Source organism: Podarcis bocagei (assembly GCF_964188305.1).
Source record: "Podarcis bocagei genome assembly, chromosome: 7".
NCBI lineage: Eukaryota > Metazoa > Chordata > Lepidosauria > Squamata > Lacertidae > Podarcis > Podarcis bocagei.
In genome coordinates, this window is record NC_138132.1 from 15,791,020 (window position 1) to 15,818,155 (window position 27,136).

The 27,136-nt window shown below is 46.4% G+C and overlaps 1 protein-coding gene across 2 annotated transcripts; it reads right to left on the reverse strand.

Moving 5' to 3' along the window:
• Window positions 1-270: 270 nt before the first annotated feature.
• On the reverse strand, window positions 271-15,990 carry LYPD3 (LY6/PLAUR domain containing 3). Of its 2 annotated transcripts, XR_014010271.1 has the most exons (6): window positions 15,812-15,990; window positions 7,143-7,274; window positions 6,518-6,688; window positions 5,383-5,523; window positions 1,499-4,611; window positions 271-1,468 (listed from the first exon to the last, which is right to left on the reverse strand). XR_014010271.1 is itself a non-coding variant. In XM_081202734.1 (5 exons), exons 1-5 carry the CDS (start codon window positions 15,873-15,875, stop codon window positions 4,070-4,072), a joined length of 1,050 nt encoding a protein of 349 aa, XP_081058860.1. In that variant the 5' UTR covers window positions 15,876-15,990; the 3' UTR covers window positions 271-4,069. The 2 variants fall into 2 exon arrangements, 1 of the variants encoding a protein (XP_081058860.1); XM_081202734.1 differs by having other exon boundaries at window positions 271-4,611.
• Window positions 15,991-27,136: the final 11,146 nt, after the last annotated feature.

Below are 27,136 nucleotides of genomic sequence, written 5' to 3' on the forward strand. Positions count from 1 at the left end.
CAATACAAACAAGCTTCTCAACATCATTTCACCAGCCCATCATGTGAAAACCACTCTTTAGGGCACAGGTGAGCACCCCGTGGCCTGTGCAGGCCTTCCTTGAAGTCTGATGTTGATTCTACCCAGCTCCCTTCCAAAATTGCTCCCTTAACCTGACCTGCCTTCAGCCTGCCACAAGTGGGCAGCCCTTCCTTGTGGCTTGATATGGGTCTCCCAGCTCCCCACACATTTAATTTTTTATTTTTTTAAAAAAAATGGTAGACTGCAGACTTCTATCAGCCAAAGTGCAATATCTTTATTTGTTCCACCTTCTCCAGATCATGCTTCCCTTGATATTCCCGACCTTGACAAGAGAGGAATCAGAAACTAATTGCAATAGAAGACAAGCTGCTGATACATTTACATGTCTAGATCCCTGAGGACCCCAAGAAACTGAGATCAGGAAGGACTGTGTTACACAGCAAAGGGTTGTCAGAGAGATTCAACAAGTGGCGGATATGGCCTGCTGAAAGCATTATTTAAAAAGTATAGTCCAGGAGCTTATGGTTAAAATACTTCTTCAGTACAATATTTCTCTTGGATGTGAGCGGCCCTTTTTGAAGAGGCAGCTTGGGGGTCCTTAGGAAAGTTATCTTAAGACTCTGAGGGCTTTATAGGAAACAGAACAGTAGGAGTGGGAAACCTCTGGACCCCCAGCTGTTGTTCGACTCCAATTCCCATCACCCTTGAGCATTGGCCATGTTGGCTGGGGCTGATGGGAACTAGTGTCCAAAAGTCACAGCTTTCCCACCATCTTGTGTATCTTGCCTGGCCCCAGTTTGGTGCCTCTCTCTTCCATTTCTGTGGTGTTTTCTTGAGAGAACTTTCTGATGTGCCGTGTGCCTACATTCCTTCCAGTCCAGACCCTCCAATTGTTCCTGTTTTCCAGGGACAATCCTGCATTTACAGAAGCCATCCCAGTTTCTGATTTGATCCCAGAATGTCCCATGTTTTCCTATTTTCATCAGAGAAATTTTGGAAGGTATGATGTTATCTGCTCCCCCCCCCCCCCCGAGCCATCTGAAGGCAGCCCTATATAGGGGAGGTCCTTTTTTTAAGTTTAATGTTTTATTATGTTTTTATATATGTTGGAAGCTGCCCAGAGTGGCTGGAGCAACCCAGTCTAATGGTTGGGATATAAATAGTAAAATTATTATTATGGAATAGGACATCCCTGTCTTCATTGATGAAATGTTGGAGGGTGTGGTCTACCACCCTTAATGGGCTTACTCTGCATTTATCTATTTACTATTTATGTTTATAATCTATCCTTCAAATACACAATGTGAGACTTGCAATAATATTTATATATATTAAAAAACACCACAAAAACATAAAAAGCTTTCTACATGTGGGAGAAAGGAGCAGCAACCTTTCCTACCACTTGGAGCAGGGTTGGGTAGCGTTTGGCTGTCCAGATGTTGGCGGACTACAACACCCATCATCTCTGACCACCAGCCATGCTGGCTGAGGCTGATGGGAGTTGGAACTCCACCACACCTGGAAGGTCACAGGTCCCCCCATCCCTGACTTATAGCTATGAAACTGGCTACATTTTAAAGAACTGCTGGAAATCTGATATGTTTCCCATGGCAATATGGCATAAAACAGTGTTCCGGAAGAGAGCCTCAAACATTTTAGCAGAGACAATTTAGAACTACTGAACGTGTATGTGAGTGAGGTGAGGTTGGGGGTGAGGCAACTATCTGAATCTTCTCCAAATGCAACTGATGGTCTGATCCATTGATCTGGTGCTGCACTGACTTTGGTCTGGGTTTAAATGTGTTTTTTGTTGGTTCATGTTTGAATCCAACAACAACTGGAGTTAAATGGACTTTCCCCCTCAGCACCTCACAATGACCCTCTGCAAATCATAAAATCGTAGAGTTGGACTAGACGCCAAGAGTCATCTACTCCACCCCCTGCAATGCAGGAATCTTGCCCCAAAGATGATGTATATTCTCTGGATGTGAAAATATTTAATAGTATGAGTTTCTGAAAATTCTGCATTGTTATCATCATCATTTCAATTTATATCCACACAAGTAGCAGCAGCACTCAATTCGGTGGCTGTCAGTATTTGACAGCACCTGACTTCACTTTAGCAAAATTTAGATTAGCGTCATTAATTGAACCAGTCAGGAAAGTTTCCCTTGAACAGGTGAAAAGCTGAATTCAATATATTTCAGATTATGATTTCTGAACTTGTCATATTTCAGGATCAAACCCCCAAGGGAAAGAGCTTCTAATTTTGAAATCTTGCCATTTATTTATCTCAACCTTTGACAACTTGTTGCCCTTCAGCTTGGATTACATGTGCTGGCTTAGGCTCATGGGAATTTCTACCCCAAACATCTGGAGGGCACCAGGTTGGCAAAGGCAGCTTTATTGTGTCAGCCCTAAACTGGACTCAATCCTCTCTGCATCCAGGATTGCAGATGTATTTTGAAATCCAGCATTAATAATAATAATAGCTAAATCGCTGGGTCCCATATCAACAGCTCAGTCTTTTTCATAGCTTTGTGTTTTTGTTGTTAACCCAAAACATATTTTTTCTGACCTCTGTCAAATGCTAAAAAGATAAAATACTGGGAGGGAAAGGAAATGGAAACAGTGGCCCTTTGATCTAAATTATTACTGCTACTATGAAAGATTTCCATAGCATCTAGCTGAACATAAGAAGAGCCCTGCAGGATCATGCTAAAGGTCCATCTGCTCCAGCACCCTATTATCACAGTGGCCAACACTGGAGGTAGAACATTACCTTACCCTCCATGAAGTTGTCCAATTCTCTTTTGAAGCCATCCAAGTTGGTGGCCTTCACTAGAGATAGGGAGAACATATGCATGAGAGCGAATGGGGATGCACTGTTACTCAGCAATGCACAGAATTGGGAGAAGAAGGAAGCAGTCACTCTGGCTGGTTCCTAGCCCAACTGATGCTCAAACACTAAAAGTTGGAAGAGTTCATCATGGTTTAGGGCTGGGCGATATCTGGTTTTCAACATTGCAATACATCACCAAGTAGACATTGCGATATACGGATATATCCCAATGTCTGAAATAAGGATGGAGCTATGCAGAGGCATTGGCTGGCTTCACGGTTTTCCCCCCATTGCGATTTTTGCATAACACACACACACCATGATTTGCAATATATTGCCAGATCAAAAACTATGAAGCTGATATCATGATATGGACTTCAAGCCGGTTTTGGATTACCGTATATATTGATATATCACCCAGCCCTAGAATGGTTATATATAGACCTCCAGGAACTATTCATATCACACTCTGGAAAAGGCAAATTATCTTCATGGATTCCAAGGAAATCTGGCAGTCCATCAGACTATCTTGCCTTAAGACTTGCATTTGTCTGGACACTGGAGGCCAGCTTAGCAGCCCTCTGTCAGCCCCCAAAGCCCATATGAGATAATACAGCCCTCTGAAAACAATCTGATACTGTAGACTGATACAGGTGGAGCATAGGAGAGAGCAGTGCCCCTTGACCATGAGAGAAAACTTATTTGGTGAGCTAAAGAATGACTCAAGGTAAACACCATCGAGAAAGATGGGTACAAAATGGCTGCCATTGTATTGGCACCAAACACAATGTCATGAGCCCACGAAAAGGCTCGCACACAAATGGAACTCGACTTTGCTTTCTCAGTGCAGAACCGTCTTAGGATACACATTAAGCATAACACAGAAGAACTTTGCCTTGTAAAATGGCTGCAAGTTCCAGCTACCCCAAGTCATGTGCTACAAGGCGTCTGCCAGGAAAGCAAGGTTAAAAAAACATACGAAGGAGAAGTGTGCAAATAAGGGCATGCTTCCAATAAGCAAAGTGTGTTATGCAAAAGCATTTACCATGTGAACTGCAAAACTGGTGGTTTCAAAGCATGTGTAGGCAGAAGCCTAATTCGAGTGGGGGAAGTTGTATGAAAAGACAAGGGCCAAATGTATTTGGGCAGGACTGAAACAGCAAGGGGGAAAGGAAGGAGGTTGAACACCATCTCTTCTCCTTTCATTCAAAGGAGCAACCCAGCCAGCAACAAGGACAGGAAGACTGACCCCCCCAAGCCTGCAGCATCCCCCTTTGTAGGATGTTGGCTCTGACGCCCTTCAACTTTCACAGCAGTGTCTCTGTTCCCATCTCTCACTGGGCTCTCACTGTGGTCATGATCATGGTCGTGGTCGTGGTCATGGTCGTGGTCGTGGTCATGGTCATGGTCATGGTCGTCACGACTACTTGAAGGTGGGCTCACAGCAACGGAACGGATTGGCTTGCCGACCGTGGAAGGGGCTGGCGCACTGTTGCGAGTGTGTGCGAAAGTTGTGGTGGTGGTGGTGGCAGTGGTGGCAGCCACAGTGGCGTTGGTACCTTGCCCGGGCATGACTGCAAGTCGTGGGATCTTGGGAGCGAAGTAAGTTTTGTTGGAGAGGTCAACATTGCAGAGGCTTCCAGAGCAACAGGAACCCATGACGGTGATAGCTGGGCTACCTTTCGTGACCTTGGTGCAGTCCTCATCTTGGACACAGCCCTTGAGGGGCCTAGTCAGTGAGAAGTTCCCTGGAAAAGATCGTGATGTTATTCATTTTGGGTTGTGTTTTTTTTAAATATTGTAAACCGCCCTGTTTTTCTCAGATGAAGAGCGGCATAGAACTTCAATAAATAAATAAAAATAACGGCAGCATGAAGAGGGGTAACTGATTTCTTTTGCACATGCTTGATTCAGCCCAAATCTATCCAGCTCAGTGTCAAACACATCATGAGGTCTGACCCTCTTACTCCAGTGTTTTTCTCTCACCCCAAAAACAAGAGGCATCAGTCAAGTCCTCCCTTGCTCTGGGGTACAACATACCCCTTAAACCAGCAAAATCAAGAAGATTGCTTACAGGTAAGAAACTCCAGCACTTGAGAGTTTTATGGAAACCCTCTTACAGAAACTCCCAGGCTACTGGATGCATTTTATCCCTTTTTAAAAACTCATTTCAGATAGGAATAATGCACCCACTCCTTCCAGGGTGGCTAGATATTGTACGGCTGCATGTAAAACTTGCCAGGGACTAATTCTAGCAAAGTCATAATTTTGCTTTTGATGCCTAGTGTTCTATTACATGATGCAGTTCCTAGTAATTGTATTGTTATGGTCCCGTTTTGTTTTGTTAGGTACTATTTTTATAGTTTCATTTTTGAATACTGCTGGTCCTTCACTGTCACAAAGAGATTGATCGATCAAAGCTCCAGCATCTGACCTGCCAAATTTCACCAGGCCCATGCAAATGCACAAAGGACCCAGATTCAATGATAGCTAGATTAGATCCCCGACGGAGCACTTACCTGCTTTCATTGTGACATTTCCATGGAAACAGCCCCGGAAAGAGTCATAACATTTGACTGTGGTAGAGTTGTCCAGTGAACACTCATTGCCGTAACAGCTGTAACATTCCACGCCATTCGCAACCCTGGCACTCTCGTTACCTAGAAGCAACCAAGGATGCATATACATATATTTTAAAAGCAACAGGCACTAGCATGGATGAAACACCTGGCTGCATACTGTAAATCAAACTTTGCCAACCTGTGACTACAACTCCCATCTGCTCCAGCCAGCGCTGGCCTAGCTATTCCAACAATTGAATCCTTGCTGGATCCAGGAATCAGGAATCAGGCATACAGCCTAACCCCAGCGGTGTAGTTAGCCGCTCAGGTGCCCATAGTGTTGCATGTGCCCTTTGCCCGGGGGCGGGGCAAGCCACCCATTGGGTGGGGTGAGCTGAGGCAGGGCACACTGCATCGAGCCACGCCACTGCCCCCCCCCCAGTTGCAGGATGGCTGAGGGAGAGGAGGCGAGTGGATGCAAGCCCCATGCTGCCATTTTGGGCAGCGTGGAGCCTGCAGGTGCCCGAGCCACTGTGTCACTCCCAGGAGAGATCCGTGGCTTGGGCACGCTGCAGGCCCCACAGTAAATGCTGCCCCCTGTGGTGTGGCACCCAGTGTCTTTGCTCTTGATTCCAGCAACAGTGGTGTAGCGTGGGTTGTCAGCACCCGGGGCAAGGCAAGTAATTTGCACCCCCTAACCCGTGGATTTGCGCCCCCTAACCCTAACCCCCAGATGTTGCGCCCGGTGCGGCCGGCCCCCCTGCACCCCCCACGCTACGCCACTGTCCAGCAATATAGTTTGTTGTTCTGTTCTGCATTCATTTTGGGCTGACTGCTTCTCTGAATTAACCTGACAGCTAAAAATGCCACAGACTCACATAGCTCATAGCCATTTTGTCACCCCCTCAGTGATGACACCCAGGGCGGTCCGCACCCACCACACCTCCCTTCCTACGCCACTGCCTAACCTCCCCTCCCCAAACTCACAACAGTATTCTGACTCAACTCCTTGTCCCAACAGGATGAGAAGGTATAAGCTCCATTTCTCATCCAAAGGAGGACCTTCATTCCTGCATGGGGCTCAGATTCTCACCGATGGGTTCCAGCTCCAGGTTTTTGATGTCCAGTTTGGTGTTGCAGTGGCTGCTGTTGCACTGGTGCAGCTGAGAGAAGGCCAGAATGCCGTGCACATCTACTGCTTTGTCGTTGGTACCTGGCATGCCCAACCCACAGCCTTTTTCGCCAACCGAGAACTTCCCATGGCCTGCAAATGGGACAAGCAGAGGTTACACAGGGAGACAACAAAGAGGCACTTCCCAAAGGCTGATCTACTCAGAGGGCTAAACTGCACATTTCAAGGGAGCAAAAGGCAGGACTCTGCAACCTTGGGTGTCCAGCTGAACCAATTACTCAAATCTGAGCCAGTAGTTAGTAGTTCAGATTTCACTCCAACAGCTTCTCCCTGGAAGGTGTGAAATAGCTTGGTTCCTTTGAGCATGGAGCAATTACAACCAGCACCTCCTGTCCAACTTGGAACAGAGGAAAGGGACTGGAGTGCAGAACTTTTCTGGCGCTTCTCCTTTTGTGGAAGATAGAGATATCATCCTTGACCATCGCCATGCTGTTGGGGTTGATGGGATCTGAAGTCCAACAGCAGGAAGGTCACAAATTTCCCCGACCCTGGTTTAGAGACTGAAGATGACGGGCTGCCTACTCACTCCATTCCACAGCTGCCACCGTTTCCACGCAGACGTGGGTAGATGCCGGGCACTCCACTTTCTTCATATTCTCTGCATTGCATCCACCATCGCCCAAGTCGACACAGCTGTGGCACTCCAGTGCCAGGGCATCTGTAAAGGAGAGGGCAGGGAGGGGGAAGATGCACAAAAAGAAAAGTAGATTTATGATTCTCCTGTAGCAGAACTAGTATGTCTCTTAGACTGAGAGGATTACCAAGCCAAAAAAAAAAAAAAAAAAAGGTGTCATTTGATTTTCTCAATGGAAAACAAGATTGGCCCAGATCATTGGCCCATCAAGTTGAGCATCCTGTTTTCACAGTGGCCTACCACATGTGGGACCCAAGAAACACAGCACTCTCCTTCTCCTATTGTTTCCAGCAAGTTGTATTCAGAGGCATTACTGCCCCACAACAACAAAAATAATTGATATCAAGCATTTCTGAAGAAATGTTGTTTGATGAAAGAGATGGTTGTGAGATAACATTGCAAAAGCACAAAACGATCCCTCCTTTGGCCAATGTAATGCTTAATTTTTTTATATTAAAAAACACACCTCCAGCTCTGTTGGTATCGGTTTCCCACACTACAAAAACATGTTTTTACAATTTGCAGAATGACTGGTGTTAAAAGAGCGGGACCCTTTACGCTGACATCTGACAACTTTAATATGTTCTGCCGGAAGACATTTGGCAAGAAACTCTGAAACAGATCAGATATATGGCTAGCTATAAAACTCAAGTACTCCCAAAACGTTGTAAGTTGTAAGACGTACTATGTACTTTAGCAATATTATTTTTAGGTAAAGGTACCCCTGACCCTTAGGTCCAGTCACGAACAACTCTGGGGTTGCGCGCTCATCTTGCTCTATAGGCCAAGGGAGCCGGCGTTTGTCTGGTCATGTGGCCAAGCATGACTAAGCCACTTCTGGCGAACCAGAGCAGTGCATGGAAACACCGTTTACCTTCCCGCCGGAGCGGTACCTATTTATCTACTTGCACTTTGACATGCTTTAGACCTGCTAGGTGGGCAGGAGCTGGGACTGAACAACGAGAGCTCACCCCGTTGTGGGGATTCGAACCAGCGACCTTCTGATCCCTAGGCTCTGTGGTTTAGACCACAGTGCCACCCACTGTCCCTAATATTATTTATTATTTATTAGTTCTGTGTAATAAAGAAGTGAGGAAAGTACAGCTCCAAGTGTATAATTAATCGATCTGTTCCTGTTTTAATACCAAACAGAATTGGACACCGATACAAATGATTGAAGGAGCATCTGGAGCAGAGCTTTTAAGATCTGATACAAAGTATTTGGTGGTGGGGGAAGCATACAGCACAGTCCTCTGTGAAACTCTGCCATCTTAGAACATGCACACATGGTGGAACAGGACTTCATTGTTGCTACAACTGGGTCGCAATGTGTCCAAAAGGCACCAGCCCGAACCTTTCTCCCTGACGCCTGTTTTCTGTGTGCTGGAAGAGTCGATTTCAAACTTGCAAACCTCAGCATGCTACACTGCCCTCTGCAGTCTGAAGTGGTACAGGGCAGGGAACACCTTACCACTTTACGGAACAAATAAACTAGCTCGTGTCTCTCCCAGCAGGCAAATTCCAGTGACAGTAATAGGGAGGCCATCCCACACACGGTCAAAGGGGGACTGACAATAATCTTAATGGATTTTTTTTTTTATCATAGAGACTTTCATCTAGCACGATTTGCAGATGGTTTTAAATATCTTATTCTTTGAGAGAGTATTTTGTTTTGTTGGTGAGGGTTTTGACAACCTGTGCTGCTTTTGTTCATTTTATATAATGGAAGGCACAATCCAATACTCCAGGGATGAGGAACCTGTGGCCTTCCAGATGTTGCTGGACTACAGCTGCCATCATCCCTGATCACTGGCCATTCTGGCTGGGGCTGATGGGAGTTGGAGTCCAGCAACATTTCCTGTATTCCCTGCTATACCCACTGGCCCAGGAGTAAGGCCCATTGTACTCAATGGGATTTACCTGTGAGCAGACATGTTGCCCTTGTAACTGTTTTGCTTTGCTTTACCTCATGTGAGGAACAACAACAACTTGATTTCTGCAGCACCCTGTGTCACAGGGAAGGCTAGGGCAGTGATAAACATGCACTAATATGATAAAGAGGCAGCACAACAAATTGTACTCATTCTTTTGTTTATTTTGTGGTTTCTTCTCATGAGCTGCCTCTGGAAACTGAGTTTATTGGCTCTGATAATAAACAGAGATCGGGAATTATTTTCTGCATAGCGGCTCTGTTTGTTTACCAAGCTGCAACCATGTTGAGAATTCTGCTAGAGGATTCTCTGATACTGCTAGCTCAGAGGTAGCCAAATGTCATCCAGATGTTTTGGACTACGATTCCCCCCTTCCCTGCCCACTGAGTTGACGGCTGGGGCTGATGGGAACTGGGGCACTAGGAGGGCCCCAGGTCAGCTTGCCCTGCCCTAAGCCTTTCGGCGGAACAACAGTTCCCTGGGAATAATAATAAGATTATTATAATAATTTATTATTTGTACCCCGCCCATCTGGCTGGGTTTACCCAGCCACTCTGGGCGGCTTCCATAGAAACCAAAAAACACTAAAATATCACACATTAAAAACTTCCCTGGGAAAGGAAAATGGCCGATAAACAAACCAAGCCTGTGCTGACCTTTGTGCCCTGTGTGGACTTTCCTTTTCTCTCCCCCACCCCTCTCTCTGGACAGGGCGCTAACACCAGGCAAGGAATGTGCAGCTGAGCAAAGTGCAGATTTCGGTTCCACGTCATGGGTGGCGCCAGCAGTCTGCCAGGTCAGGCACATGCTCAGGCCCGCAAAAGTGTGTCACTGTGCTGCCTTTGTGTGCATACTTCCTGAAAGTAAAATCTGAGGAGGGTTTTTTTTTTAAGTGTCATTTCACTTTATGCCTCATTCTCCTGTGCTTTTGCCCCTTTGTCAGTCTCGGCTCTGCCTGCTCCTGTCCACCCTGCAAAGACCACCAGCAAATTGATCCTGCCTGCATTGCATTGCACTCATCTTCCCTATCCACTCCCTTCTCCCAGCTCCTTCTTCCTTGTCTTTCCTCCATCCCTCTTCCTGCAGGGCCGTGTCTGCTCCGGTTCTGAGAAGACCCCACCCTAGGGTGGGGCTAATATTAATAGAGACGCTCCCAGCTGTGTAAGAGCACCCCAGGGCCTGCCCGGATAGCTTTCAATCACAAGTTCCACTGCACTCTGTTCTCCCCATGGCATCCATGGCTGCTCCTCCAAAACTCCAGGCCTTCTGGAAGGATACGAAATATGCAGGCCTTCCAAGTATCCCCATTTTCCAGGGACAATCTGAGATTTATAGAAGCCACCCCGGTTTCTAATTTGATCCTGGAATGTCCCGCTTTTCCTTAAGACATCCCTATTTTTATCAGAAAAATGTTGGAGGGTATGGAGTTATGAGTCCCTCGAACCAAGGAGATACAACCTTTAGAAGACATCTGATATTTTGTGTGTGTGTGTGTGTGTGTGTGTGTGTGTGTGTATTCAGTTATTTTTTTCTAAAAGAGTTGGATGTCCCTATTATCATAGGAGAAATGTTGGAGGGTATGAATATGGGGTAGCTGGTCTTTGAAGGGGCACATTCCCAAACTGACAGCTCCAACCAATTGCACCTATCCCCTCAGGAGACACTCCTCACTGGCTGTGGCTTTGAATCCTCCTTTAGTGTTTTTGCCTGGCTGGAAGGTACCTTTGAACTCTTTGGTTGCCTGGATGGAGGACAAAGAGGCATGTGCTGAGAGCGTCCGCAGAAACTGGTCCACTGCCCAAAGGTTAAATTATCATTTGTTGCTCTGCCCACTTCTGCTTCTTGCAGACCCGCCCATCCTGGCATGTGGCTAGAAGGTTGCCTGGAAGGGAATGCGGCTGTTGGGCTGGGAAAAATTCCCCAGCTCCTGGTTTACTGGGCAGCTGGGTGTGTGTTGCAAAGCATAATACCAGTGAGACTTGAATAATCCACCACTGTAATTCTCCCAGAGGCAAATTAAGCCCTGAGAGCAAAAGCCACTGTTTTCCTCTCTCTCTGAAAGCCAGGCTAAACATGCAGCTTTCCAGTTTTTTGGGACACCCTTTTTTTTTTAGGGGGGGGGGACAAGAAGAAGAAGAAGAGAGGAAGAAGAAGAAGAGCTGGAGGAAGAGTGGGTTAAGCAACTCCTCCCCTTACTGCTACTCCATGGAAAATCTCCCCCTTCTTAAGCAGGTTTTGTTTACAACAAGCAAAATCAACTATCAGTCAAATGATATTGGCCCTTAGTAAAAAAATAAATAAATTAAAAATTGAGCGAGAAGAAACAGTTAGCATCAGTAAACCACAACCCCTGTCAATAAAGCCTCAAATGGCAACACCAAACTTTCTGCTCATTAAATGCCCAGTCAAATAAAACTCTTAGGCTGGCGCCCGAAACTCATCAGATTAGACACCAGGTAAGAAGCCCCCGGGGAGAGCATGCAGACAGGTTTCTTTGTAATGGATAGTGAAGAGCCAGTGCAGAGAAGTGGTTAGAGTGTTGTGCTGGGGCTTCAGAGAACAGAGTTCCAATCCCCACTCAGCCATGAAGCTCACTGGGTGACCTTGGGCCAATCACTCCCTCCCACCCTAGCCTACCCCACAGGGTTGTTGTGAGGAGAAAACTATGTATGCTACCTGGAGCTCCTTGGAGGAAAGGTGGGGTATAAATGCAACAGATAAATACATGTTTGGCCCCATTTAATGCCAGTGAGATTGGGCAGCTGCTGAGAACCCACATTGCAGCAGGAAGGCCACTGGCAAAATGCTTCTGGACTTCCTCCTTCTCCTCCTCACCATAGTGACCTGATTTGTCACCTGTCTCTCACTCAGGCCCAGAGGTCAAGAGCAAGCAAGGGGTGAGGAAGAAGGGATGCAGTTGCCACTGCCTGGCGGCTCATTGGCTCTACTTGGCAAGCAAACAGTTGGCAGCAGTGAGGAGGTAGAGAAGCCACAGCAGCTGGCAACAGTGAGTCTGTAGACATGCAAACTCAGTGTGGCCCATGGAAGGTTCCTTTTACAAGTCCGCCTCTTGGGGAAAAACCCCCTGGAACTGTCAATAAAAATGCGGCTTTCATTTTTTATTTACAAATAATCTATTCAAACAGGCCACAGGCGTAATTATAGACTTCCTTCTTGACCTTGACTTTTTCTCTTTGACATTTAAACAGAAGAGGACAGTCTGGGTTTGACCATGAATGGCCTAAGCTGAAAACTGTCCTCAGCTGTCTCTCTCTGTGTGGCACTCAATACAAATGGCCAAGCTGTAACTTATTGAGGGGCAGGGCAGGTCCTTTCATGAGGGAAGCTGCAACAGTTGCCTCAGGTGGCAAGTACAGTGGTACCTCAGGTTAAGAACTTAATTCATTCTGGAGGTCCATTCTTAACCTGAAACTGTTCTTAACCTGAGGTACCACTTTAGCTAATGGGGCCTCCCACTGCCACCACACCACCACCGTGCATTTGTTGTTCACATCCTGAAGCAAAGTTCTTAATCTGAGGTACTATTTCTGGGTTAGCGGAGTCTGTAACCTGAAGCGTCTGTAACCTGAGGTACCACTGTATCTGAACTGGCACCCCACCCCAGGACCTCCCAATTGCTTGCATCATTGACTTCCGGGCACTGCTGCCCCCGCCCTCCACCAGTGTCTGTGCTGCCATTGTGGTTTTTTTCAATGGTCGCTATAAACACTCTTTAAACATAGGGAGGGGGAAAGCCTCAAGTACCATGTAAACATTGGAAGGGCACAAAATGTCTCCCAGCCACCTTGCCCAGAATGCCTCACACTGTGGAAGGACCCCCATGGCTCTTCTTGAGGGAGGGAAGAACCAGCATTGGTTCTTTTGTGATGGCAAAAGCAGGGAAGGGATCAGGAGAGGAGAGGAAAAGGAGGGGAATAGGGCAGAGACAGAGGTAGTGCAATGCCTTGCACTTGTCCTGTTGAGGAGAGCCTAACTTAGCCATGTTGGGAGCTGTAGCTTCTGCTGTCTGCCCATGAGGTGAGGAGAATCTTGGCAGGCTTTCGCCCCTCCAGATGTTTTGTGGTAAAATTCTCCTCACACGTGGATGGACACTACAGATGTTCAGCGCCCTTTTAGGTCCAGCCTGATAAGCTCACGTATTTCCTCCCTTTCATTTGTATCCTGCCTTTCTTCCATCATGGAACCCAAAGTGGCAGACATGTTGTTTCTGAGGCAGACTCCTATCCATAGCTGTCAACGTTTCTCTTTTTAAAAGGGAAATTTCCTTATTCTGAATAGGATTCCCCGTAAGAAAGGGGAAAAGTTGACAGCTATGCTCCCATCCAGGCCCTGACCAGAGGCAGACCTGCATAGTTCCAGCAAGGTGGTGGCCTTGGGTGCCTTCAGACCGTACACTGGAACAAGTCTGCGCTTGTTTCATGGCTTCCTGCTTTCGCCACACCTCTTGGCGTTCCCAAAGATGTGATGAGGATAAAATGAAACCCTTGGATGGATTCACAACCAGCCCCGATGGGCCTTTGTGATGGGTTGGGAAAAGAAACCTAAGCCAATCGTCTCCATATTCTGCCCTCGGTCAGGGCTGTTTAATTACCAGCCTTACGTTCCACCCTTCTTTTAAGAAGCTCATGGTGACAGACATGAGGCAATCCTCCCAGTTTATCCTCACAGCAACCCTGTGAGGTAGGTTAGACAGAGAAATTGTGATAAGGCGAGGAACTTGTGGATGTTGTTGAACTCTATCTCCCATCATCCCTGAGATTGACTGAAATGGCTGAGGCTGATGGGAGCTGGGAGTCCCAAAACATTTGAGGGCAAGGGACTGGTTCCCTGCCCTTGGCCTAATGCCTCACAACAAGCTTAAGAGCTAGGAGAGATCTGAACCCAGGTCTACCAAGTCAAACTTCAGTAGCCACTTACATACCATCCTTGAGAGCAGACAACAGCTTCTCCTACATCAAGAAGAGGTTGCATAAGACTAGCCAAGGGTAATTATGGCCCAGACCAGAGCCATAATTAAGGATACAAGTTCTCCTGTGAGGTGGTTAGACTCATTGGTGGCTAACATTTTGAGAGGTTAAAAAGGTGCTCCCAGTTCATAAGGCCACATGCTTTTATTTTAACAAGTAAATTGTGTTAATGTGGCTGTGGGCTGCAAGCTCCATCTTGTGTGTCCTTCAGTGGTGTAGTGTTAAATGATGAAGTACAACAACCTTATTATTCTCATCAAGTTTTCATGACAGAGTAAAAAAATGGAGCAGAGAAGCTTTATACAGAGTGGGACCATTGGTCCATCTAGTTCAGCATTGTCCACACAGGCTGGCAGCATCCCTCCAGATTTTCTCTCCCAGACCTACTTGGAGATGCCATAAAATGAACCCAGGAACCTCCTGCATGCAAAACAGATGCTCTACCACTAAGCCACAGTCCTTCCCTGATGCAGGTCTTGATCCATGATAGATAGGTTGGTATAGATGCGTGTGTGCATGTTGCATACACAGCAACAGCATAATGTCCAGTGGATTATTATGCATAGTCTTCACAGAGTAAGACTACATAGGTTTGACTTGTAAAACACAATAAGTGTCCACAAAAGACCTCTATTCAGCTGCAATGAAGTGTTTAGCTCATGCTCAAAGCAATGAAACTGCTAGCACGAGTTAAGAACCCCACAGAAAATAAAAGAAATATCTGTTTGAATCTCGTTCTCTGACTTCCTCTGTGCTAATCTGTCACAAACAACTTGAAAGCCTTGTTATCGCCTCATTCACTTGTTGGAGCAAGGAAAGTCCCTAGGTTACTCTGGTACTCAGGTGACAGGTGCCATCATCACTCCTGCTCTGAAAAAAGTCCCAGATCTGTGCTTCCCTGCACCCCCCCGCCATTACTGGAGGCATTATCTTCCTAAACAGGAAATGCATCGTCTAAGATAAAGCTTTCAGTGTCGCATGTATGCGTTATCTAAACACAAGGTGTGCTTTATCTTTAGATTGCCATGATTACTACATGCTATACCATGATTACTATTAGCTGCCTCCTCTGATTACCAGTTTCAGGAAGCTACTGGAGGGGCAACTGCTCAGTTTCTGCTTGCCAGTTTCTCACAAGTATCTGGGTGGCCACTGTGAGGCCAGGATGCTAGACTACATGGGCCATTGGCCTGATTCCCTCAGGCTTTTTATATTATTGATGCAGTGTTTATCAATGAATCAACTGAGTCATATGATTATTCAGCTGAAATCTGGAGGGTTTCTTTAGTCCTCTGCTAGGATTTAGGCATGTAAATAGGCGCATGTGATGTACAAATGCAGGCAATGCACATTCATGTCCCTCAATCGCATCTTCCATAATACAGGCGATAGGCTCTTTCTCCTTCTCATGCCAGACACTCTGCTATTGACATTTTCAATTCCTATTTCCCTCCACAGAGATCATGATGAAACATACACTTTTCACAGATCCTACAAGAGAGACCCTACCTGACTTCATCATCCCGGGCCCCCCATTCTACAGCATTGCCACCCATCCAGGCCCACCCCAGATTCTATGGGGTTCCATGTTGGCATGATCCTGTTGTCACAGCCAAACGAATGAGTCTTCTATCACCCCTACCTTTCATGAAGAATGTCACCGCCACTAGAAAGACAGATGCATGGAGGAGAAAGTGAGTGCCCATTGCTCTGCTCGGTAAGTCCTCCAGGCCTTGTTTCAGATCTTCCCCACCTGTGCTGGGTGCGTCTTGCTGCCGTCAATGTCTGAAAGATGAAGCTAAGACATTAAATATGAGCAGACAGCTTGGGCGGGGCGTCTCAGGCTCCCCCATGAGACACACCTCCTCTAAGCTGCGTTGCTCAGTATTTCGGTGATGGCCCAAAGCATCTCCACTCCACCCCGCCCTCCGCCCTCCTTTCTTCATGTTTCCTCTCCAGCCCAGGGCCCATCACTTCCCTTCCTCAGCATTTTAAGGCCGGTTATTGGGAAGGTGTCTCCATCGGGGAAACCTGAAGAGCCAGTTGTGGGATATCTTTTGATGCTGTTAGCCCAGGGCTTCAAGGCAGGGGAAGATAATTGTGGGCAAGTCTGGGCAGTGAGCGGGACCTGGAGAAAGCACCGCTCTTGCAGAGGTTACGGAAGATGCTGTCATAAGGCTACCCAGATAAGGAGTTCCACTGTTTCCTTGAGTGGTACAGCCTTGGGAGAGGGGGGCGGTTGGAAGGTCTGTGTGCTGGGCCCGGGGGTAACCCGTGTAACGCGATCCAGGTCCGGTCCCGAATCCAAGGGTTCCGCGAGGAGTCAGTCCGACAGGGCCAAGGCAGGAAACCAGGCAAGGTCAGGCACAGGATCACAGGCAGGTTCTGGCAAACAGCAACATTGCTCCCGCAACCTGGGGCGGGGTCCACCAGCCTTTTATCTCTGTTGGGGTAACAGCCGATCCTGATCCCCCGGTGACTCACCTCCATGTCTTGCCCGAAGGCAAGCACTCCTCCTGCGAGTACTCAGGTCTCTTCTTCTCTCAGACCTCAGTCTCTGCAGCTTGGGAGATGTTGGTGGGTTACTAGACCCAGAGGCCGCCTCAGCCTCTCCTGACCCAACTGGTAGTGGAGCAGCTGTAAGTGATTGCCCAGCTGAAGGCAATGAGGTAATCCCCGCATCTGGAGCCAGGGCAGGCTCAGGCACCTGACTTGGCCCAGCTGGTGCTTGTTGCAGGGGAACCTGGGCAGACTGGAGCTCTTCAGAATCAGGCCCCAGAATAGGTTCAGATGCCGCCTGGGGCAAAGGATCCAGTGCGGACTGAGACTCCTCTGGCTCCGAATCCGAACCCGAGTCCCAGGCCATCACAGTCTGCTTCCATTTGTGGCAGGGGCTTCTGACAGGAACATAAGAACCTGCTGGATTAGGCCTATGGCCCGTCTTGTCCAGCATCCTGTTCTCACAGTGGCCAACTTGCAAGCAGGATTCGAGCACAAAAACACACTCTCTCCACACTGCAGCTTCCAGAAACTGGTATTTCAGCTACAGCATACCCTCCAACATTTCTCAGATGAAAATATGGATATCTTATTTAATGATGATGATGATATAGATATACCCTGCCCATCTGACTGAGTTGCCCCAGTAACTCTGGGTGGCATCCAACCTATATAAAAAACATAATAAAACATTAAACATTGAAAAAATACTTCCCTATACAGGACTGCCTTCAGATATCTTCTAAAGGTTGTATTACTATTTTATTATTTTATTATATATACCCCGCCCATCTAGCTAGGTTTCTCCAGCCACTCTGAGCAGCTTCCAACAGGATATTAAACACACAATAAAACATCAAACATTAAAAACTTCCCTAAACAGGGCTGCCTTCAGTTGTCTTCTAAAAGTTAGATAGTTGTTTATTTCCTTGACATCTGATGGGAGGGTGTTCCACAGGGCGGGTGTCACTACTGCGAAGGCCCTTTGCCTGGTTTTCTACCTAGTTACTTATCTCCTTGGCTTGGGGGTTGCATAACTCCATACCCTCCACCATTTCGCTGATGAAAATAGGGATGTCCCAAGAAAAAGCAGGACATTCTGGGCTCAAATTAGAAACTGTGACAGCTTCTGAAAATCCAGGAATCAACTCTCCTCAGCTGCTCCCCTGCTCATTCTGAATTTAAGTGATAAAAAGGAGGGAGGGAGATAATGTTGGAAAGGTATAGTTCTGATTTAGGAACAGCTTTATCTGCAGAAGCTGCCTAGTGGAGCTTTTTGTAGTATAAAGAGAAAAGTTTGTCTTCTGCTAATGCCTGTAAATGAAACAGTTTTTTAGAGGTGCAGCAAAAACCATAGGAAAAATTGGCAACTCCACAATGCAACAAGGTGACTCAGGTGTAGGAGTGGTCCCTTGTTGCTAAGGTGGTCCCTGTTCCACCTCCAGGATTAGTGTGGATGATTCTGCATCATGGAAAGAATGGGGCTGACTGCGTGTGACTCAGCACAGTCAGGAACTGTGATTCAGCACCTAATCTGATTGAGCACCTAACCTGATTCATTGGCCTCCACCTACGACTTTGGAGCATCATGTGACATACCGAACATGCCAGAACACATGCAAACACAGACCATCGCAGCACTCCCCCACGTGGTTGGCTGAACATACATGATGCATGCCAATCTAGTGTGAGAAATTGGATGTGATGGGTGAACTGGGTGGACAAAATGAAAATGAGAAGATGAGTCAGGACAAGACAAAGGCAGTGTGTGTGTGTGTGTGTGTGTGTGTGTGTGTGTGTGTGTGTGTGTTGTTTAATAGTGGTTTTCACTTTTTATTGCCAAGGCTCTTACGCTTTAACAAGGACTCCTAGCCATGATGACGATGGTTTGTCTCCATGATTGGTGGCAAGGGGGATGTGGGGTGGGTGGTCCACCCCGGGTGTCATGCCTGGGGTGTGTGTGACCAAATTCCCCTGGGCAAATTGGCGTGGCAGCACTCGCCCCCCCGGCGGGTGGATTTTCGGGATTGGCGCGTTCATTGTCGTGAAAATCCGTCCACTGTTTCGCAAATATGGCCAGCGATCAGACTGGCACGCCCCGGCGGGTGGCGCTCGCATCCCCGGCAGGCAGTTTTATGTGATCGGTGGTTGGATTTTCATGATTGGCAGGTGGCGCTGGCACACCCGGTGGGCAGTGCTTGCACCCCCAGCTGGCCCTCCCTAAAAACAACCCTCTCTAAAAAGGAAAGCTCAACAACGTTGGTCAACGTTCCCAAAAATTGCAATGTGTGTGGAGGGGGGTGCCAATTATTATTTTTTGCACCTGGTACCACCTGGCCTTGCTACGCCTCGGGGGGGGGGTGCAGTAGTGCTTCTGAATCCTAGTTGCTGGAAACTACAGGAGCTCTTGCAGTTGGGTCCTGCTTGGAGGTTTCCTGCAGGTATCTGGGTGGCCTCTGTGAGAACAGGAAGCTGGACCTGATAGGTCTTTGTCTTCATGCAGCAGGATCTTCTTATGTTCTCTTGCAGAAGTTTATAAAAATATGTGTTGGGTGGAGAAAGTTGATAGAGACTAGTTTTTCTCCCTCTCTCGTAACACCAGAACTTGTGAACCCTCAACGAAGCTGAATGTTGGAAGATAAAAGACAGATAAAAGAAAGTGCTTCTACACACAATGCAAAGGAAGCAGTGCTGGCCACGTACTTGGGCTGTATCTACACTGATCTGTAAAAACATTATGAAGTGTAACATTATATAACTTTCAATGAAGTTTTCCATTGTCAAAGGCTCACTGCTCTACAGCACCGTCTGGTGTCACATTTTAATACAGTGGTACCTTGGTTCTCAAACTTAATCCGTTCTGGAAGCCCATTCCAAAACCAAAGCGTTCCAAAACCAAGGCGCACTTTCCCATAGAAAGTAATGCAAAATGGATTAATCCATGGGTAGGCAAACTAAGGCCCAGGGGCCGGATCCAGCCCAATCGCCTTCTAAATCCGGCCTGCGGACGGTCTGGGAATCAGCGTGTTTTTACATGAGTAGAATGTGTGCTTTTATTTAAAATGCATCCCTGGGTTATTTGTGGGGCATAGGAATTCGTTCATCCCCCCCCCAAAAAAATATAGTCTGGCCCCCCACAAGGTATGAGGGACAGTGAACTGGCCCCCTGCTGAAAAAGTTTGCTGACCCCTGGCATTAATCCGTTCTAGACTTTTAAAAACAACCCCTAAAGCAGCAATTTAACATGAATTTTACTATCTAATGAGACCATTGATCCATAAAATGAAAGCAATAAACATGTACTGCAGTCACACAATCAATCAATCAATCAATCAATCAATCAATCTGTAGCTGAACTGGGTTCCACACAGCCACAAAAACAAAACAAAAAGAGCCACAAAAACAAAAATCCAAAATAAATAGCAAAAACAGGCCGACCTCAGCATAACACTCAAAACAGAAGTGTGGCCCTCAAAACAGAAGTGTGGCCCTCAAAACAGAAGTGTGGCCCTCAAATCAAAAGCGTAACACTCAAAACGGAGCATGTTTGGCTTCCGACAAAGGTTTGTAAACCAGAACACTTACTTCCAGGTTTGCAGTGTTTGGGTTCCAAGTTGTTTGAGTAACAAGGCGTTTGAGAACCAAGGTACCACTGTAACACATTTTTAATGATATAAACAACCAGTGTAGATCCATCGTTGGGTGGCTTTAAAAGAGGATTGGACAAATTCATGGAGGAGAAGGCTATCAAGAGTTACTCGCCATAACGACTATGCTCTGTTGCTAATAATAATAATAATAATAATAATAATAATAATAATAATAATATATTATTTGTACCCTGCCCATCTGGCTGGGCCTCCCCAGCCACTCTGGGTGGCTTCCAACAGAGATTAAAAATACATTAAAATGTCACATATTAAAAACTTCCTTGGACAGGGCTGCCTTCAGAAGTCTTCTAAATGTCAGGTAGTTGATTATCTCTTTGTCATCTGATGGGAGGGTGTTCCACAGGGCAGGCACCACTACTGAGAAGACCCTCTGCCTGGTTCCCTGTAGCTTTGCTTCTCGCAGTGAGGGAACCGCCAGAAGGCTCTTGGCGCTGGACCTCAGTGTCTGAGCAGAATGATGGGGGTGGAGATGCTCCTTCAGGTATATTGGACCGAGGCTGTTTAGGGCTTTAAAGGTCAACACCAACACTTTGAATTGTGCTTGAAACGTACTGGGAGCCAATGTAGGTCTTTCAGGACCGGTGTTATATGGTCTTGGCGGCCACTCCCAGTCACCAGTCTAGCTGCTGCATTCTGGCTGTAGGCAGTAATTCTACAGAAGGAATGCTTCTGAATACTAGTTGCTATTCTGCATACCGGGAAGGCAGAGTGCTCTTGCAAGTTCCCCACATGCATTTGGTAGGCTACTGTAGTACTGTAAGAACAGGATAGTAGACTAGATTGGCTATTGGCCTGATACAGGAGGATCTTCCTATGCTCCTATGTTCCTCTCCACAGGAGAGGAAGCTATTCAACAGGTGAAGCTGCAATTCCATGCCTGGGACAGGAGCACCTGTGGAATTTCAGCCTATCACAAGGCTGTTGACAAAGTACAGTAACTCTGACCCCCTGCCCAACAATTCCACAACTCAGTTTTGGGAACTCCAGGATGTAAACTGGAAGAAATTTACATCCTAGTTGCCTAGACAGGTACTGTTGTAATTATAAACCTATCTTTAAATTATTCACTTTAAGAAAAACAGCTGGAGAGGCTTTTTTATTATTGTTACGGGCCCTGCAGTTACCTGGCTGGCAGTTAAATCTGAACTGGTTTGTCTTGCATGTGTCAATGTGTTCCTCTGGGGTTGTGGGTGTGTGGGAGATAGAATGGGCCAAGGCTATAATCCTGTGAACTTTTCCCTGACAGCATATCCAATTAGACTCATTCAAACTGACTTCTAGGCTAATCTCATGTCCTACTTAACAGAGGCAGGTCGTCTGTTTTGAAGGACTCTCAGAGGACAGTTCTCTGCTTGAAGATTTCCTCTTAAACTGTCCAGTTTAGATCTTATTTAAAGAGAAGGATAGAAAGGAGCAAAAATTATAGATAAGTGTATAGTATTGTGGAAAATATGGGTCCAGTGATAATCCAGTGGCAATCTGGAAATGCCTGACACTGTTGGATAAGTTGAAGAAGCTGAACTTGTATAGATCTGATTACAATTGGGATGGGAAGTCACTGACATCCCTAGGCACACCATGCTCAACACATCATACTGGGTTGTTTTCATATTTAGACTCCTACTTAGAGTAGGCCCATTGAAGTTAATAGACATGTCTGACTTGGGTCCCTTAATTTCAACAGGTCTACTCTGAGTAGAACTTAGTGGACTACAACCCTTTGCCTGTATGGGCCAATCCCAGCTATGGTGACCTTTTTGAAGGATTTCCAAGCTGGAGGTGGGTTGTGGGGCAGTGAAGATGCCACTATAGCCAGGGGTGGGAGAGTGATTCTCCTACTGGCTTCTGCATCTCATGGGGCCAGGTGGGATCTTGGGAAGGTGTGGGATTGCAGGCCCTTTAAATGGGCTGGCTCTGCCATTGGCCTCTTGCAAGTGCTTCATGGATGATGGAAATGGCACATCAACTATCAGGGACTGGCTGGGTGACAAGGAGTGGTGGGAAGCTTCAGCCAAGGAACTCCCTAGGGAAGCCACAGAGGAAGAAGGGTCAGGCCAAGGGGAGGGGTGGTGGGGCACAGAAGACAGATCAGAGGAGGGTGGAAGTCGGGAGGTGAAAGAAACAGGGGGCTTGAGTGAAGAAGAAGAAGAGCCCCAGGCAGGGAACTGGATGCACAGGGCCACACTTTGAGCTCAGGAACTGAAGGAGAGGACAAGGAGGGGCCAGATGGTGCCACAGCTTCACAGCAGCTGCCTGGTCCCTCTGCACTGAGCTCCCTTTCCCCTTTGACTCCAGAGCTTTACATGTAGCTGAAAAGAAAGCTAGACAAGCTCGAGGCCCCGTCCCCCCACCTGCTGGAGTCTGCGCCTGCTTGGAAGACATCTGGAAGAGGAGGGTTAGGAGGAGGAGAAGGAGGTGCCAAGAGCCAGTCTTGGGAACGTCATCACAGAGGCACCTGTGCCTGAGTGATCTCTGCTGTATGCTAATTTCCTGAACAAAACTGCTGGCTTTACTTTGAGTCACTGAGTCTCCCTTCTGACCTGTGGATGAACCCACTTTCCTGCCAGCCCCTGACATCAACTCAACATTGACCCTTCATCAGTTACCAGTTACCATTTTCCCCATCAGTCAAGAGATTAAGGGTTGAGACCAGCAGGGGAACCTGTTGGACAGCTTCTGCAGCACCCAGAAAAGCACTCTTGCTTCCTCTAGCTCCTTCCTCCAACTGTTTTGCATCCAAGGCTATTTCCAGTAACTTGGTGTCTTCCTTCCTTCCTTCCTTCCTTCCTGATGGAAAGGTAATTGTTGTAATTAAGAGTCATTCTATCTGTTATACAAAACAGGAGGAAGTAGACCCAGGCTGAGGAACATTTCCCAGACACATTCCTTTGTGAGCAAACTTCTGGGGGCTGCATTCCAGTGGTGGGTAGGATCAGATGCAGTGGTGGCTGATGGCTATTCAGACTGATAGGACAGAAGACAGGGAGGCCATTGGTAGTTGGAGCCAATGAGAGGCAAAGCCAAGTAATTCTATTTTTTCTCTCCTTCTCCTCCTTCTCCCTGCAGAGTTCTACAAGTAGCAACACTGAGCAAGTCTAAGAGAAATGTGCTGCAGAGAGTGCTACTCCCTGGGCTGGTTGTAGGTGGGAAGGGAGGCAGGTAGGGGCTCGTTGAGGGCAGATTGAGGTTGGTAAGAGAATGGTGCATTCTTCCTAATGGACTAGTCTCCATTGGTCAGATGTAAAAGTGGGCAGAACAATAGATGTGAGAGCATCAGTGTACAACCTCCCAATACAGGGTTGACTTCAGGTGTTTTCTAAAAGTTGTATAATTCTTTATCTCCTTGGCATTTGAAGGGAGGGTGTTCCACAGGGAGGGCACCACTACCTAGAAGGGCCCCCTCCTGGTTCCCTCTTAGCAAACATGTTCTTCCTTACTACTGTGAGGTACAACTCATCTCTTGCCAGAAGTCTGTCCTCAACAAAGTTAAGACCATGGTCCAAGAGGCCAAAGCTTTCCTGATGGCAGCACTTGCCCAGCCAATGATTTAATTTCAGTATTTCCCCCTCTCTTCCTGGACCACAATCTTCAACAGGAAGGAGTGATAAAAACCCACCCGCGCCCCAAGGCCCTTCAGCTTCCTGCTCTGTCTCATTTGCTATGCACTGAAAGGTCTATCTGGCAGTATCATTTATACCTACATGAATCAGTAGGAAGGGGTGGTGGTCAGTGGACTTTATAAAACTTGAGAACTTCTCTGTCTCAGTCCCTCTCAGTCACCTACCACAATCACACATCTCTTGTGCAGAAAAGGCAGGCGACTGAGTTGGATGGGACTGAACAATGCAGCATGAGCTTTATAGGAACAGTATTTTCATTCTGACATCACAGATCCTTTGATGTAGTAGGAATGGGGAATCTGTGGCCCTTTGGATATTGCTGGGCTACAAATCCCATCATCCTCTGACCAATGGCTGCCTTGGCTGGGTTGGAGACCAGCAACAACTTGGCAACCACAGGTTCCCTGTCATTGCTTTAATGACTTTAAATCCACCATTGGATGGAAGAATGTTTTTAACTTTAATTACTTTTAGGGTATTTTTTTTTTAATAAAAGTGCTTTTAGGTTTTTGTCATTTTTAAAAAGAATCTTTTAACTGTTTTAGAATACTGTTGCTTTGTTTTTATTTTAAAATGGTGCATTTGTTGCCCTGGGCTCCTTGGGGAGGATGGGCAGGGTATAAGTTCAATAAATAAATATATTTAAGCTCAAAAAATAATATAACTCAACAGATGTGTCTTGAAATGGTTGCGTCTAAATGAATGTTTTGTTGTTTTTCTTTAAAAAAATACACTTTAATTAGGTTATTAAGGCACTTCATTAAACCAATTAAATATTTATATTGTAAGTGGTGTACAAAAAGCAGTGAAGTAATAACTGTCAATTATAAAGGGGGAAAGATAAAATCAGCAGACTTTGAAAACAGGTATACATTACCAAATGCCATTTGCTGGGAATTACAAGTAGGGAGAGTTTCAATGCTCAGGTTCTGCTTGCAGGATTCCCAGAAGCAGCTGTTTGGTCTTGATTAGATGGACTTTGGGCCTGATCCAGCGAGGCTCGTCCTATGCTCTTAACTAAATTCTATGTCTGGACAGGCTTGCTGAAGTAAAAATAAATGCTTTTAGCAGGTGACTAAAACAGGGCAATATTTTTTTAAGACATGTGCTCTGCTTCTTTTTCAAGTGGACACCCAAAACAAAAGAGAAGAAATTAAGATACATGTGGAACAATCTGTTTGTTAGTGGAATCCATTAAAAAAACCCAAACCTGATAAAATGAAATTTTATTATTGAGATATTTGTAGAATAAATTTGGAAGAAATTCTTCCATTCTCCTCCTCCTCCTCCTCCTCCTCCTCCTCCTCCTCCTCCTCCTCCTCATTTTTTCTTTTCTTTCTTTTTTCTTTCTTGTTTATATATATATGTGTGTGTGCTTATCTGAAATATATATGTATGTATGTATTGCTGGGCGAGGGGAAAAAAGGGCGGTCCCTGGGCGTGCCTGGCTTTAAGTAACCCAGGCTGCGCCTCCCCCCGCCCGCCGATTGGCGGGCTGGGTTGAAGGCACGCCCAGGGATTCCCCAGCTCTTGCGGGGGCAAGGAAGCCCCCGCGAATGTGGGAGGGTCCTGCCCGCAACACCCTCTCCTCTGCAGGCTCGGAAAGGGCTTTGTAATAATTATGCTAAATAAAATTTAATAAATTAAAAAAACTAAAACTAAAAAAACACACCTGCCAGTGAGCCATAGAATGTGGGCCAAATTAGATGAGATGTTGGTCTCTGAAGCTTGTTGCTTTTTTCAATTCCATCCAGCTGTTAATTAAAAGAATAGGAGTCCCTCCATCATCCTTTGCATCACTATTCAAGAATGTGCTGCATGCATTTCGGGGCAGGTGTGGCCTGTCATGCAAGAAAAAGATAAGCTACAGAACCATTAGAAAACAAAAAATCAGGAGCCTTTTTCCTCCCTGTGCCTCTGGCCGCCACATTTCTCTGTGACCCAGACTCACCCAGGTAGTACAGGAAGCTGCGCAACTTGAAGTATGTCCTCAAGGAGCCTGTGAGAAAAGGACAGGTTTGGGTTGAGTCACTTCTGTGCCCAGAAGCTGACGTGAGGAGGAAAAAGAAAGGCACTGTTGTTTGAGATGTTAAGTAAGAAAGCCCAGCCAGAACTAACCTCCCCCACCCCCATGATGAGTGTGTTCCAGTGGAAAGCCAAGCCAAGCAATTGTCAGTCTGGAGGCGGAAAGAAGGAATTGGAAATGTCTGGAAAATAATACAGCTGAAACCAAGTAATGCAATTATTTTGCGCTGCAAACAGGACTAATGGGTATGGCTGCTTGTCCTTGAGCTCCACAGTTTATTCTAGTTTTAATTTCTCTTGAATAGTTTTAAAGTCAGTTGTCTCGGCAGTTAATGTTACTTGCATACAGGCAAGGAGCATATCTGTTTTATCTGCTTTACTTCAACGTGGGCTTAAAAACCGTATATTTTAATTGGAGAATGGGAGCCGGGAAAGCAGCTGTTTTGGCTCGACATTATTGACTAATAAGAAACTGGTAAGAAATTCTTAGAAAGTCATCTTTGCCAACAGACACTCTGCAGTTTTGACCTGGCTGTTACATGAGCACAGGCCTGTATTGCTTCAGTCAAAACATCCAGAACTCCATTGCCAAATTTCGTCCAGAAATCTATCCTGGACTATTGTCACTCAACAAGGAAGACAGAGGTAACGGCAAAATGATTGTGGGAAGATGAAATTAATATGTCCTACATGGACAGCCCTGGTCCTTTACTTTACATGGACAGCCCTGGTCCTTTACATTGTGAGCATTCCAGTAATGGGGCTGGAGAGGCCTTATCCCAAGTACTGTATTGGCCCGAATATAAGCCGCACTCCCCCCCCCCCAAATTTCACCATGAAAAGTTAAACTGTGGCTTAAATTCGTGACCTTACAAAAATTGGCTTTTACAATATTGCTCCCATCCTGTCCCGTCCGGAGTTCCCCCAGCCTTCCCCAAAGCTGGGTAGGAAAGAATGTGGGGAGGGGGCAGGGCAAAAAGCCCAGAATAAAATTTAAAATTTTAACAGATGCTAAAGACAGAGGGGGGTTTGCCCTGCCAGACTTAAAACTTTATTATGAGTCAGCAGCCTTTTGCTGGCTGAAGGAATGGCTGCTTCTTGAGAACACAGATGTGTTGGATCTTGAAGGGTATGACAATATATTTGGGTGGC